Below are 16,506 nucleotides of genomic sequence, written 5' to 3' on the forward strand. Positions count from 1 at the left end.
AAATTCTGGAGCAAAAACGCGACAGATAAAAAAGTCCACTTCTAACCAAAGCCTCATCTCAGCGATGGCTGGACCGATTTGCACAAACTTAGTCTAAAATGAAACATACAACCTACCAATCGGCTGCTATTATTTTTTTTATTGGACTTCCGGTTTCGGAGTTACGCATTGAAGAGTGCGGCCACCGAGCAAATTCCCATATAAACTGGTAACCCTATGATGTCCGAATGATATAATACATATTCAAATGGGTTCAACATTACTTGTATTTGTGGGTCTACGTCCTTAATGACCAATCAAAGTAGCTTTGACCACATTGGCCACCTATGATGGTTTTTGATGCCACTGGAAAAATAACCAAGTTCCTGAGCTAATGTCACACATATTTCCCAGCAAACTCATAACCGATTTTTACAAAACTTGATTTCAAATGAAATATATTGAGGAATTCGAAGATCCGGATCTGATGATTAAACTATTTAGTTGAATTATACCTTGGTTGTTTTCATGTAGCTTTTAAATGGTTTACAATAGGAAAGTTACAGGAAATGTTATGGACCTTACGAAAAACTAATTGCTGTGATGGATAAACGCGAATAACTTTTGAAAAGGTCGTAATAAAACAAAATAATTAGGTTGTTCAAACAAAATTTAAAATATCTCAAGAACTACTACATTTCAGAAAAATTTTGTTATAAGAATTTTGATTTAAAATGGTGTTCAGAATCATTCAAAAATAAAATTCTACTTTTGACTGCAAATAGTATGAATTATGAAAATTTGTCAAAAGTTGTTGTTAGTAAAACTTTTTTATTTAAAGCTTCTCCATGATCCAAATACACTGAAAAATCTTCTTTTATGTCTGTAAAACGATAAACATTAGACTTTTGACAATTTATGATGAGGTAACGCGAATAACTTTTAAAAAGGTCTTAATTACATGAATTAATTGTTCTTGTTGGAGCAAAATTCCAAATATCTCGAAAACTATCGCATTTTGGAAGATATTTGTTACATGCATTTTGATTCAAAATGATACTTAGAATTATATTCTGTAATAAAATTACAGTTTTGTATGTCAATTAGTATGAATTTATGGAAAAGCTCGTACCTGGTACATATTTTTAAAAGTGGCAAAAAATCTGACATATGTAACTACCGTGGAATTGCCATTATATAATGTATGCCTTAACTCCTTGAAAGCAATCGTTAACGAACAACGTTTTTAATCCACCTAACAGTGTGATGAGACATTTCTTATAACTCTTATCACTCTCTTCGGATATTATATCGTTTGAGAACATCAGTGCTAGAAATCTCAAACCAAATCAATGGGAAAGCGAAAAAATGGCCTATAAAATAGACATACCAACGAATTATTGTTAATGCTGTGTTAATAAAATATCTAAATTGTAGTAGGAAAACTGAATTTTCCTAAAGGGTTTATATATTGTACTGAGCCAAAAAAATCGAAATTTTTTTTTAATCTATTTGAAGTTTATACTTTACTCAAATTTCCAACGCGACTGAGAACTAAGAAATCAACGCTTTTTCTTGAAAAGGGCGATACTAGCAGTGATACCATTCAAAGAAAAATAAACAGTTAATATTTTCAGACTTGGTTTTATTTCCTATTAAAGAACTATTGTGTTTTTTTACGTCCTAGATTGCATGATTCAGTAATCGAAACCCAAAACTTCATGAAGTATTTGAAATTATTAAATTAAAATTTGTTTTTGCTATTGAAATTGACAAAATGATAGTATCGCCCCTTTGGCGATTGTTTACTTTTTCGGTCCCACCTATCTGCCCTTACGTTTTTTTACAATAACTACCGTTTTACACCACCGATTTCGTCCGGGTTTTTTCAATAGCGATCATTGTTACTATTTACAGCTGGTATCAGCTTGATAATCCTAAAAAAATACGAAAATAACAGTTTCGCCTCTAAACTGCTAGCAAAAAAAGTATCGCCCTGTTTGTTTGCATGGAGCGTGGAAGGCGAAACTTTAAATAAACAAACAAAAATACAGTTTCGCCCGTTGTATTTTATGATATAGTTTAAGAAAGCAATATAGTAGAATCCAAATTTTTAGTTTAATTTGTTGCGTTTCAAAGCCCTCATTCGAATGTATGAAAAAACCTTATGTTTACATTTGTAAGTATCGCCCTTTTTACAAAATAGCGTTGAATTATTAGATTTTGGAACAATTTGGCATATATCCATCTACCAGTGCAAAGGTCAATTTTCTACATCCTTTCGAATACTAGTAATTTCGAGGAGATCTTTGTGAATACATTTGTTTTTCTGGTTGTATAAACAAATGATCAGTGAAAAAGGGAGAGGGGAAGGGACGCCTGTGTAGGTTTTCATAGGGATACATTTTTCCAAACACCTGTACCTCAAATTAGTAAAAATTTCAATATTTTCAAATCGCTTGGAATTTGTGGATCGGACAAGTCCGGAAGAGTTCTTATGTTTTTTGGATAGCTAGAATCTTGTATTGTAATTCTGCTTCAGAAACATTGCCGGGTTTCGGGGTCTAATATAACTTTTTTTCATTCAAGCTTGGAATAAAATGTTTACAAACGTATTTTTGAAAGTTGCTGCAATGGACAGTAACCCCACTATTTTCAGTTAATTTTAGGCTTAAGTTGCAGAAATGGTTGTGTTCAACTACGTTTGTAATAATATTGTTTTATTTAATACAGCCATCATCACTAGAAAGCGATATTGCTGGATATATAATGAAAATTATTTTAAAAAAACCCTTAAAATATCACCATTTTGTATCCATGCAAAAATTCTTTAACAATTTTTGACATACTCCTAATTTTACCACGTTATTCAGTAGGCTTCCAGGTATGTAAAAAAATATAACGAAACTAAAAATCGAGAGAAAAAAAAATTGGTTATTGGCCAGGAATTTGTTCTAGTTACTCCTTTGTGCGTTGTCTTAAAATATTTCTGAAAACAGCATCTTAACAATTTAGACTGTCTTCGACTTCCTTTACCGACCAACTGAACTATTGAAAACTTTGCCGGAGATGTGTACTGCGTATCGGAAGGTAAAACTTTGCTTATAGATTTTGACTACAATAGCTGCTCTTTTCACAAACTTTACTGTTTGACACATTCCGGGGAAGTGGTTGACCTTTCCTGTGGTAAATTCGCCCGAGCGAACTACAGCAAATTCGGTCATTCCCCTTTGGCCAAGTTCATTGCCCTCATCTATGGTATATAAAGCGACGTGAACAACCCAATCAGATTAATCGCCATCTTACCCATTTCTAGTGTCTAGTGTCTAGCGTCTAGTGGAAGGTCGGTTCACAGCAAACACATCAAACGAACACAAACATTTGCTGCTTTATATTTGGAAAGGTATATAGGGGCCGTACACTAATTACGTAAGGCTTTTTTAGAGATTTTCAACCTCCCCTGCCCCCCAGATAAGAGTTCATAAGATTTTGGTGAACTCCCCCCCCCCCTACATAAGATCTTATCATGATTATCGTAATTAAAAAATCGAATTGTTAATTCATCAAATAATAAGATAGCGAAAACGATATGTATAGAATTATTACAATAAACATGACAAAATTCAACTGTAATCACCTGCAGAATGTTAATTGCATGCCAATCTCGCCCAGTAGAAAGTTATTTGTCAGATATTCAGTAACTCCAATTTGGTCCACATGATATGCTTTGCTATATTCCACTTCCTTTGAATCTATTTTCTTGTGATGTAGAATTTAAAAGAGTTTATAACCTCTTCTGGCATGAATTTGTTCTGAGTTCCAGCTGTGACGCTTATCGTACGCATAGCTCCGAGTTAACCATCTTCGAATTTTCTTGAATTAAAATGCAATTCACACTCTGGAAATATTCGACATTAAAGGTCTTTGACAATCGCATGTTAAAACATTTTCCAGATACCTGGCGGGTTTGAATCGAACGTTTGAAAAGAACAAAGTCCGTCTAACAACAATATAAGAATATTTTCTTTATGGATTTAATTTTTTAAACTTGTTTTGTGATACTACGTAACAAAGTACAAACCCTCCCTCCCCCTCAGATAAGAATTTGTAAGATATTTTGAAACTCCCCCTCCCCCCATATGCCCTTACGTAATTAGTGTATGGCCCCATACGGCAATATTAAACACGCGGTAGTCTACAAAATTTTCAAGGAAAGTACTTCCAACGCTTACAATTCCTTGCTACATCCGGCATCCCACAAGGAAGCCTTCTCGGCCCATAGTATTCTTCCTCTACTTTAACCACATCATTATCAAATTAGAAGGACCTCGCCTTGCTTTCGCCGACGATATGAAGATTTATCGACGAATGCGGGATACAAACGATGCCGAGTTTCCTCAGAGTTAACTGGACAGCCTTAGTACGTGGTGTGATCTAAATATAATGGTTTTCGAACCGAGTAAATGCTCAATCGTCACGTTTGCGTGGAAATAGCACCCGATCCAGTTTTATTAACCATGTGTTCAACTTGTATTTTCCGAGACAATCTCACGGAGTCATCGGCACTAACGTCCAAACCACATACTTCATGCATCGTGGATGATGCATCAAGATAGCTGGGGTTCATCTTCCGAATAGTGGAAAACTTTAGGGACGTATACAATATACGCCGTAATACAACTCGACACTCTAGGCATCCGGAAGGACTGCTATTGAGCCCTGTTCGTCTCGGACTTATTGTCTGCCAGGATAGATTTCTTTACAATCCTCGGTCGCCTAGATCTTACCCGTATTCACGCAATACGTAATAGCTCACTCTTGCAAGTACTTTACAGGAGAACCTAATGTGGACGTCGGAGCGCTGTAACCGAACTTCAGCGTATTTTTGACAGTGTCGTGACAATATTTGACTTCCACTTGACGAGGAATTCGATGTAACATGTAGTTACATACTTAACCATAATTGGGGCCAACAAGTTTTTTTGTGTAGATACAACAAATAAATAAAAAACAATGGTAGCCATGTAAATTAGTCTAAATAGTGACACAGTGACCAAGTTTCCTTGAACAGAAACAAACGCCTGTCAAGTTTTTCCTGAAAGATTCGTTTTTTCCAGTTTATTAACGGTTTGGTTAGTTTGGTTAGCTGCAGAATTTCGCTTCCTCGCATAACTCCCCAAAGAATCCAAAAGCACCATCTTCTCTTGCTGTGGAGGATAAACTGCACGAGAAATGCTCTCCTCCCAAGCTAAAATCTAAAGTGAGTAAAGTAGACAACACAGTAGGGTGGCGGTTATTTTTGCGATGTTGAAATGTGGTCCATCGCTGGACAAAACATGAATCGAGAAATTAAAAGCAAATTTGGGCAGAGCATTGATCGAAATTTGACCATATTAACACGTGCCCCATAGCGATTGAGGTGTTATATGGGACTTAAATGTTTTATTTCATATGCTTTATACAATGTTCAAAATTCGAGTTGAATCGCGTTTTAACGCTATCTCGATGATGTTTTTCTTGTAGCTAATTATTATAACGTGTTTTAACTTTTTTTAAACTTGGTGGAGCTCGAGCACATGATGCACACGTTAGAATACCACTAAAGTTAAAATTGTCTGTCGTTGCATCCATCCCGGATAAATTGGCGTAAAACCTGGAGGCCCGCAGATCTACCGAGTCCGCCGAGTTTTAGCTCAGAGAAGTGGCAACCCTATTTTTTATTTTTATTTATTTTATTTAGTTATTTCAAGTCGTCAATCAGATGTAGACCGGTTTTGTTCACATATTCTACAGTAGTCTAATTTTTTATAAATAATTCAATTCGATCAATTCAATCAAAAAACAGTTATTTCAATAAACAAATGTGATTACAGCGAGAATTAACAAAAAGGGACATTTTGTGAAAATATATTGATTTTTAGCAAAGGGTAACTACGAGTGAAAAAAATCCTATCATGTATTTACAACAAAACTATATTTTAGCTTGAAACAAGTAGGGGAGACCGGGGCTAGTTGGCGGTGTTTTCCATTTTCAGTTTTTACCGCTTTGATGTAGGTAGATCTTGCAAAATAGAACACTTGGCATAAAACGGCAGACTGTTGGCAACATCTCTGAATTTTATTAAAATGTTTGATGCATTGTCTCCATTTTTAAAGATCAAAATATGTGACGCGGAAAACCCGTCAAATTACCCCGGCCCCGGAGTAAATTGACGGTATGTATAGATACGCCAAAAAATAAACAATCAAATATTTCAGCGGTCCTTTCGGAACGTGCTGAATGTCTTTTCAAGAAAACTGTATGTTAACCAACGTTTGCTATTTATTTCAGACTCAATACCCCGGCATTTTGACTTTGACGCGTACTCCATATTCAAAAGCAAATTTTCGAAATTCTTCAGGGACCACCAACTAGCCCCGGGCTCCCCTATTCTTTAAATTTAAAATTCAACAAAACGTTTTGTTGTTTCAAACAGGCCTCTCCGTTTTCCTTTCTATCTACCATATTTATCATTTTTCGTTCCAAAATAATTCCCAAAATCGGTTTCCGTCTCACATCAAAAAATTCGATAGATTCGACCATTGACAGCCCAATTTTAAATTCATAGTGCCTCATCAATAGTCAAGAAAAAATCGCCATTTCCTGCCAATACAGCTAACTTATGCCATTTTCAATTATTTTCCAAATTCTTTTCATTATTCCCGCGGACGATAATCCAACAAGCAGCTGCCAGTGGCCAGTACGCACATTACGTATTCAATTCCATCGATCTGGACCGCAATGGTTCATTAAGTTTCGAGGTAATTCTTTCGATTTATTGCGAGAACAGTCGCAAAATGATCAACTAATTTATTGCCATTTTTTTCTCTTTTCCCACTCTGGACCCAATCGATTGAATAACGCCACCGCCCACACGCCAGGAATTTGTGGCTAACCTATCGATTCTGCTGCGTGGCACCGTGGACGAAAAGTTGCAGTGGACTTTTGCGCTGTACGACATCAACGGGGACGGCTGTATCACCAAGGAGGAGATGAAGGAAATCGTAACCGCTATCTACGAGCTGATGGGGAAGGTACCCGAGGGCTGCGAGGAGGAACAGGCCATTAAGGAGAAAGTTGAGCGGCTTTTCGAGGTTGGTACTTGAGTTGGTAGAGCTGCAGTAGTGTGTATGTAGTCAGAAAATGGCGCAAGCATTCACACGGAAGAGAACTATCGAGCATGTTGTTGGGCGATTCGGGAAGCTAGCTGTGCTTGAAATCGAGTCCATTTGTCAAACAGCCGATACGGAGTGTGTCGAAGGCGTCCGCTTCTTACGGTTTTGTTGGTTTGATTGTTCTAGAAGCAAAACTGTTTGGTATTGTGTGATTGTATATATTGTAGATATTATGTACGTTTAAACATCACTTGATTTTACAAAATAACAGCTAATTGATAATGTATTCGGATATAATTTTCTGTGACTCGATTTTTTCATAACTATTTGACATTTATTTGACTCTAATAGGCAATAATCGGAATAAATCATTTCCATTTAAGAAAAACCGAAAACCCTCCTCAATTTGATCTCAATAAAACATTATGTGATGAATATAATAATCATGGGATCATCAAATTTCGTACAAAGCTAGATGGGTGTGATAAACTTACCCCACTATGAGGTTATCTAAACCCCATTCAACAACACCACTTCTATGTCGCCTGACTGAACACGGTCGGATTATCGCTAAAATCCCTTCGTTCCCCACTTGATGACAACAGAAAAAGAACCTAATCTAGCATCCGGTCGTCCAATTTTATGTCATTGGTTTTCCGTGCATAACTTTTTGTTACCCTTTCGTACCCTTCTATATTACATATCATATTTTCTTTTTCTTTTATTCTCTCCAGAAAATGGACCGCAATTGCGATGGAAAAATTACCCTGGACGAGTTCATTGAATGCTGCACCACCGACGAGAGCATCCGTCGTTCGATAGCAGTTTTCGATACCATCTTCTAAGAAGTGTGGCAAACGAGAGTATGATAAAATAGTTGCATCAGTAAACTGTCAGCAGCATCAGCCATCCCTTCCCCCTCCCCATCTAACTCCCAGCAGCCATCCCACAACAGCCGGTGTGATGAAATGATGTGAAAATGTTATATCTTCCAATACTTTGTTCCTTATTACCATCCCACGCTTCTGCAGCGGCCCTTCCGGTATGCTTAACTAAAGTGTTCTCGTGGAACAGGATCCCCTCACGATCAGTGTTTAACAGCTATCCTTTGTGTAATGAAAAGTATGTATATGTACTTGCGTGGCGTAGGGTCAAGACAACAATTGTTGAACACAAGAAGCAGGGAAGGGATAGTTTGTTCAACAAGTCAGAATTTGCTATACTTACATGTATCGGTGCAAGCAACAGCTATTGTATATTCAGTACACCGCCCGACAGCGGGAATCTGTCTCTCCATCACAACGAATTATGTAGGCCATCCCGGAAATACACCAATAGAGTATTAGTCAGGATTTAGGTACGTTGAATAGCTACGTACCCAGCAGATCTAATCCTGGAAGCTTGCGGCAGGCGATGGATTTAGCTTTAACTCAATCGTTGCAGTCCCGTGTAATCATTACACATACACACAAACACCTATCGCATCGTTTACGCTTTTCAGGATGTACGAGAGAGATGAGGTGTACCTTGTCATTAGATGGAAATTCTACTCGTACCAATATTAATCACAGCTTGAAATAACAAATCTGATTAATGTTCAACATCGGGAGTTTGCCCGAGTGTCGCTTCGTAGATTGCAGCAAGGATGTGTTTGATACACCGAAAACCAGGCACTTATACCTTTACGGCAATAAGAAAAAATGATCAAATAGCAAGACGACTAAAGCCCGATTCAGATTAAGGTTCTAGTTACCTTTTTTAAGCATGTGTTAGAATTGAACGCTTGGTAGTGTGCGTAGGAAAATTTGTGTTCAGCTTTGCCACCGAATTATCCATTTAAACCTTTTTAAAACTCTAAAAGAAGAATATCAGTCGATTTATTAGATCATCACGATTCAATTCATGCAAAATACCTGCTGGAAAAACCATCGGCTTAGCTAAATGGTGCTTTTGAAAAAGTGGCTGTGGTTTTTTCATTGCGCAGTTGTGTTGCGTACCCCAGCTCGGTGTGGTAGTGTGATAAAAAATCACAGCCACTTTTTCAAAAGCACCATCCAGCTAAGCCGATGGTTTTTCCAGCAGGTATTTTGCATGAATTGAATCGTAATGATCTAATAAATCGACTGATATTCTTCTTTTAGAGTTTTGAAAAGGTTTAAATGGATAATCTGGTGGCAAAGCTGAACACAATTTTTCTTACGCATACTACCAAGCCTTGAGGTAACTTGAGCCTTAAACATCAGTTTCCGTCAACGGAAAAGAACGCCAACGCCACGTCACCGTTCCGTCGGGTTAAGTTGGATGCGTTTCTCGTTTGACCCACAAGTTCCGAATGTCAATGTCGTTCCGTGCCGTTAATGTTGTGTGTGAATACTTCCCTTTAAGGTTCAAGTTACCTTTTTTAAGCATGTGTTAGAATTGAACGCTTGGTAGTGTGCGTAGGAAAATTTCTGTTCAGCTTTGCCACCGGATTATCCATTTAAACCTTTTTAAAACTCTAAAAGAAGAATATCAGTCGATTTATTAGATCATCACGATTCAATTCATGCAAAATACCTGCTGGAAAAACCATCGGCTTAGCTAAATGGTGCTTCTGAAAAAGTGGCTGTGGTTTTTTCATTGCGCAGTTGTGTTGCGTACCCCAGCTCGGTGTGGTAGTGTGATCAAAAATCACAGCCACTTTTTCAAAAGCACCATCCAGCTAAGCCGATGGTTTTTCCAGCAGGTATTTTGCATGAATTGAATCGTGATGATCTAATAAATCGACTGATATTCTTCTTTTAGAGTTTTGAAAAGGTTTAAATGGATAATCTGGTGGCAAAGCTGAACACAATTTTTCTTACGCATACTACCAAGCCTTCAGGTAACTTGAGCCTTAACTGCATGTTACTAATTTTGGCGTTTCGTTGGCGAGTTGAACCGCTGACGAAAGTCTGACGTTTCATGATTATTTATCGTGTAAATCGTGTTTAACAGCAAAATGGTCACAAAGAAAAATGCTAAACGGCAATCAGTAACGTTCCGGTAAAGCTGGTCCTAATTAGTATTCCGGCTCCAGTGACATAACTAACTCTAATTAAAGGGTGTTATTATCATTTTTCCCATCGCGATTTGTTATAACTTTCTACTTAATTATTCTTTTGATTTGTTCAATTTTCTCTACAATTTTATCATGCTAAAAATTTACGCTAGATTCACGTCTTCAAATTTTGTACTGTTCAAATAAAAATGACCTCTCTATCAAAAAAAACTTTTCACGATTAGGGGGTAAGGGGTTTTAAATAAACAAAACCACCAATTCAGTGTAAGGAGTGAAGAGCCTGTTACTGAAATTTCGACCAGATTACTGAGCTTTTAGCATTTTGATTTGCTGAGTTTTGTAAGTAGCAGTTGTCCTACTACTCGGGTTCTGTTTGCCCGGCGGACCCTTCCTACACTGCACGGTGGTCCAGAATGCAAATTTAGCAGGAATTTTGAGATTTTACTAAAACTAAACAACTTAGCCTTATTAAGTCTTTAGAGAAGTTTTCGTAGTTTACTCTTTTTGTTAAAACAACAGTTAGGGTGGTTCTAATTTTACCAAGATCAAAAAATTAACTTTTTAATCATTCTAGCTAGAGCCAAACGACCTTCAGCGAAGTTGGAGAACGACAAATTTTGGAAAAGTTAGCTTAAAACATGTGAGCTCTATCTGTCATACTTTTTATTTTACAGCAAATTTAAAGTCGGAGCTTAGGGTGTTACTTCGAAATACAGCTTTATTCCAATAACTTTTGCTGTATTCATTTAAAACTGAAGTAGTCTTCAGACAACTTTAAGATTGATTCAAGGCGAATAATTTGTTTCAAGGCATTATATATCTAGCTATTTCCGTTGAAAAGTTATGAGCATTTTTTCGCCAAACATGGGGTTGTTTGGAATAAAAATATCACTCATTTGGGGCAAATAAAAGATAATTCTTTTTGAACTATAAATAAGGTCATGATTAGAGTTATAATTGAGCAAAATATGGCGAACACGATATTTTTTTAAAATTTAATTAAATTGATTTTAAAAAATCTATTTTTGAAATATTAAGTGCTTATATCTTCTGAACAATAAAAGCTAGAGTTTTTATGTATTAGAAGAAAATATTCGTCTTCAAAAACTCTGAAAATTATCTGAAGGATAGGTTGGAAAAAAATGAAAACTGAATAAGTTATATTAAAAATTTAGCTTTTCATTAATTGACTCTTTGTAATATGTTAAAATTACTTTCACGGTGAACAATATAAACAATGTAGTTTCGTTTTCATGATAAAATATTGCACTTTACAATACTTTTCTATTATTTTAAATAGTGGGTAGGGTGGTTCTAAATTATTTACAATCAGAAAATTAACTTTTTAATGGTTTGAGATAGAGTTTCACTGTCTTCCAGAAAATTGAAGAAAATGAAATTTTAAAAAAAACTTTGTCGAAGACACTGAAACTCTATGTCGTGTACTTTTCATTATGCGCCCGAAAATAATCTTCAAGTTATAGTTATAGAAATAAACCCGTTTTTTAAGAAACACCCTAAAGCTTACATTTGAGTTTCTCGTGCAATGGAAAATATAAAAGCTAGAGCGTGCATGTCTTCAGTAAATTTGTCTAAAATGTATTGCTCTACAACTTCATCCAAGACCGTAAAGCTCTATCTCAAACCGTTAAAAAGTTCTATTTTAAATATTGCTAAATTTAGAACCACCTTAGCATCGGTTTAAATAAAAAGAAGGGCCTTGCAAAGTACAACAACTTTGCCAAACATATTGTAAGGCTAACTCATTTAATTTTAGCAAAAAGTTAAAATTCCTGCTAAATTCGCATTCTGGACCACTGTGCACTGGACCAAAACAAAGCACCAACCGCCTCGTCGCATAGCTGTCATCGATGAGCAACACAACAAGCGCACACGTATTTTCGCAAGAGGAGAGCGGTGCTTAACTAAACCCTATGCTAATTATGCACAAATGTCAAACAAAAATTACTACACCTATCTGCACTAGCCCTCTAAGAACGGTTGGTTTCAAAATTGTCCAATGAAGGACGTTCGTTGGACCAATTTGGACAACGTCCAAATAACCGTTCAACGAACGTCCATCGTTGGACCCGTGTTGAACGATTTTGAAACAAACTCGGACGTAAACTGTGCAAAGATCCTGGCAATTCCTACCTGGTAGAATTTAGCACGAATCGAGCAAAACATCTGACAAAGATGTGGCAGGAAGCGTGCAGAGATCTTGGCCGTACATTTTTGACTGGATTCTGGATAAAAGTGAGCAGCATCGGTTGGTTTGACCTAAGACAAGACGTGACAATAAGGGGGGCCGTTTTTGTTCCAATTTTATGTCAGAATGTTCCAGCTCCTGATTGGTAGATTCTGACGTTTTGCACCGTACGTAATGTTACTGCAGGGATATCGAAATTATGTTTTGCAGTGTTGCTATATTTATAGGAAAAGATTGTCATTACTTTTGACAAATAAAATTATTATCGTTAAAAAAGTAAAAACGACTAAATTGAACTGAAATTGCGCGGCAAAGTGAAACAAGTATTTATCATGCATTTACCGTATACGTGGTTGATCAACTTTAACAAAAATAAGACAGAAATCACACTGTAATCTAAAATTATTCAGAAAATGGCTTCGTCAAACCTTACTAAACAACCATGACATGGAAAAAACGTGTCCTTCATCAATATAGTGAATTAAAGACGCAAAATTTTGTCGGCATAAAATAAATTAATAAGACTATATTTTCATTAATAAAAACAGCAACACTGTTCGGAAGATTTCGGCAGGGTGAAAATGTGCGAAAAGAAGAATGCCGAAGGAAAAATAAGAAGCCGATTGTCACGTCTGGTCTTAGGGTTTGACCGCTTCTGTCAGAAACGGTTGTTGCATTTAAGCGAATTCGTTGCCAGAATTCTCGCACAAATCGCGCAAAATGCTCGCAGAAACTCTGCCAGCATGAATTTCGCTTTGCTCAACTTTTGCTAACTTTCTGCTTGCCACGCCGACCGGGTTGCCGCCGTCATTTTTTTGCCGCTCTACCCACCCTTAAATCGCCCCTAAATCGCCCAGGGAACGCGCCATTTAATCGCCCTTAATTGCCTGATATGAAAATTAAAAATAATAATTATTTTCGGATTCACTATCTACTCACATAAATTTATCGGTACACTAGGTAATCACCACCAGACTATAGGAAGAATCGATGGTGAAATTCGTATTGCACACCAAAACTTACCACAATCTGACTTTCATTTAGACTCAGAAATCTTGTTCCACTATACTTACACACGATTCCACAATTTTCCACATTCGTTGGCTAAATTAAGTGCACTAAACAAACAAAATACAAGCGGGAAAACGCCAATTGTTAAAAAAAAAAACAATTTTAAACTTAAGCCAAACACGAGCCGCCATGTTTGAAAAACGCAAAAAACAACCAAGTCCATTTCAGCCGCCAGAAAATTTGTCTAAGTATTGAAATTGCCTTTAAATCGCATTCGCAAATTGCGTTTGTTCCTAGGGGCAATTAGCACAGGCGAGTTGAGTCAAACGTCAAACGTTTTAAATCGCCTGACTGTGTTCGTCCGCATTTTTTTGACAGGGACGGTACTGAAGCCCTCAGTACCGATAAAGTACCGGTACTCGAATATTTTTTTAAAAAATTCGAAAAAAGCTTCAAACTGAAATTAAATGCTCAAACTGATGATCTTATTCTCAGATGATTGATTTGTGCTGATCAATAAACATGTCTATTGTTTTTAATTGCTTCGGAATGGCAAGACTCATTTCACAGAAAATATTTTTCGTATAGGGCACCTTCTTTTGTTTCGAAATCTAGGCCACTTTGAAATCAATAACTGCTAAGTGGTGCGACTTTCGTCGACTTGAACAGATGGTAAATGTATGAAACCCTATTAACAACAGTAAATCAAAGCGAGAATGGCAGTAAATCCGAGCAAGTTAATCGCATTTCCTCTCTTGCTTTTCTAAAAATTGGTTTCGACCTTTATGTCGTTTGCCTACTATTCTCTGATGCACATCAAGGCTCCATGCTTTCCTGTAAATTATGGAGTTTTGCTGAATTTTCCGATTACCAATAATTACAAATCGCCTCATTTTGAACAGTTCATCAAGTCTAAAACTGTTAGCTACTAAATCGCTGTTCGTTCTTTTATAGATAAAGGTTTAAGAGCAAACCAAATACAGACATGACGTAGACCACAGTATTATTACGCGCCACCCAGTGAATAATGGAAACAAATCAGAATGTCGCTAATAAAACTTTAACTTCTCGAATTATTATGATGATGGCCCCACCTCATTCTCGCACAAAGGTGTTATCTCAACGATTTATCTAGAAGGAAAATTAATATAATTAAACGTCATCTTGCAGACCGATATTTTGAACCTCTACAGAGTTAACATATTTGTCAAAAAAAATTTGCGTGGTATCGAAAATACCGGTACTGGCTTGGGTCGGTATTCCCGGGATTTTCGGTACCGGTATTACCGGTACCACAACCCTAATCTGCACAAACAAAACCGCTCACAAACGAGAAAATGAACGAAAATTTACAACTAAAGGTGAACGGTATCGAACAGCGATGAGCAATATTATTGAAGACGCTGAGTCCCTGTGGATCTTATTATTTATTTGTAAGTGTCATTCCAATCGAGCACAAGACTTGTCAAAAGCACTCAATCTGGAGAAAATCGCTTCGAATCCTTCTGGAACAAGGGCCATTGACAGGTCTCGTGTTCGATTGGAATGACACTGACAGATAAATGGTAAACAAACGATTGACGTGTCGAGTCTTTATTCGTGTCATCGAAGGTACGGTGTCGCCATCTACAAAAGTTGTGCCTGTGGGTGATGCAAATGTAAACAAATGATGTTGATTTTTCGTCAAGTTTCAAATGGACCATTTTCAAATTTTTAAGAATATTGAGTTAATTAAATAAGTGAAAGGGGTTATATAGACTTCCGGTAAACCTTTCTGCTAAGCCACCAAACCTTTGTCAAAGCTTTTTCGCAGAAAATATGGAATAGGAATTTCACATTTTAGCGTAGGTTAATTGGTTAAATGTGATTTTAATATACAAATATATTGAAACGTAATTTTAATGATATGGGCCAATATAGCATCAACCCAATAAATCATAACGTTTATAGTTTGGTAGTTTTTTGCTAGAGAACGTGAAGAAAAGTTCTTATAAACTGGTCGAATTTCACTGAAAATATAACTATCAAAAACACTCGGGGTTCTGAACAGAAGTATGAAAATTCGGAATCCACCGAATTTTGACCGATGTGTATTGCTACTTATGATAAGCGGAAACATCTGTCCAGCCAAAAACTACCTTGATAGCGTTCAACTACTCAAAACCCACCCGTGTTTCTTTAGCAAACTATATGCAAGTATATAGTCCTAATATCTTATTCGCCATTACTGTGATATCCTCTTCGTGGTTAAAGACATCCGTCTGCGTGGTTGAAAACAGCAGATCACCTGCACATCAATATATTTTTCATTTTGTTCCATATACATTGATAGCTGGCGGTATAAATATGGCCAACGAAAAATACATATTTCTTCATAACAAACTAATTGCATTGAGAGAAATTTTTACCATAAGTTGTATACATATTGCTTTTCAATCTGTAAATAAAATTTTGGGCGAAAAGGTGAATTTTCAATACTTTTTATCATTTTGAAAACTTGTTTGTTTTTTGCTTCACAAAAATGCGTTATGTTGAGGACGCAAAATAAATACGTTCTACGACTTTTTTACTCGTTTCTTTACCAAATTAGCTCGTTTGATAATTTTTGTTTTGATTGGTACTAACAATTTCATGTATTTATGAAAAAACCGTTGAAAACGGCACGCTTAAATTATTCATTTTTCATCATCCATTTGTTAACATGAACTTCACGCACACAAGCTGTCAAACTCAGCTTCGTATTCGCGAATCCAGAGGGATCCAGCGTCGTTAAATATTATGTAAACAAATACACTCTACGGAGAGAGTACGCAAAAATAGGTGTATTTCCAGCCAGTGCAAAATTGTTACCCTGTCGGGTTACAGTTTCCATCCCAAAATTTTAGTGTGAGACCCCATTTCATTCCAATACAGTGACAGTGTGGTGCAGTTTGTACAGGAATGGCGTACTGGGTCCATTTTGTCGAGGCATGGTTGAGGATGAGGACTGGTTGATTCCAAATGTTGTTACAAAAAATTTGAAACGATTGGGGTAGTAATGCATACGGTTGTTGCCATAATCGATTCATTGAAAACGACGAATCTTATCGGAAAACGGCAATGACGGTTGGCT

At 36.6% G+C, this 16,506-nt stretch overlaps 1 protein-coding gene across 4 annotated transcripts in view; it reads left to right on the forward strand.

Moving 5' to 3' along the window:
- The window catches only part of LOC131679041 (Kv channel-interacting protein 1-like), a 236,668-nt gene extending 226,997 nt beyond the window's left edge, over positions 1–9,671 (forward strand). For all 4 annotated transcript variants that reach the window (XM_058959571.1, XM_058959574.1, XM_058959573.1 and 1 more), the window contains exons 5-7: positions 6,707–6,780; positions 6,901–7,113; positions 7,869–9,671. In XM_058959571.1, the coding sequence (XP_058815554.1) occupies positions 6,707–6,780; positions 6,901–7,113; positions 7,869–7,979 (398 nt within the window). In that variant the 3' untranslated portion in view covers positions 7,980–9,671. The remainder of the gene's footprint in view (positions 1–6,706; positions 6,781–6,900; positions 7,114–7,868) is intronic.
- Positions 9,672–16,506: the final 6,835 nt, after the last annotated feature.

The sequence above is a fragment of the Topomyia yanbarensis genome, chromosome 2 (assembly GCF_030247195.1).
Source record: "Topomyia yanbarensis strain Yona2022 chromosome 2, ASM3024719v1, whole genome shotgun sequence".
Lineage (NCBI taxonomy): Eukaryota > Metazoa > Arthropoda > Insecta > Diptera > Culicidae > Topomyia > Topomyia yanbarensis.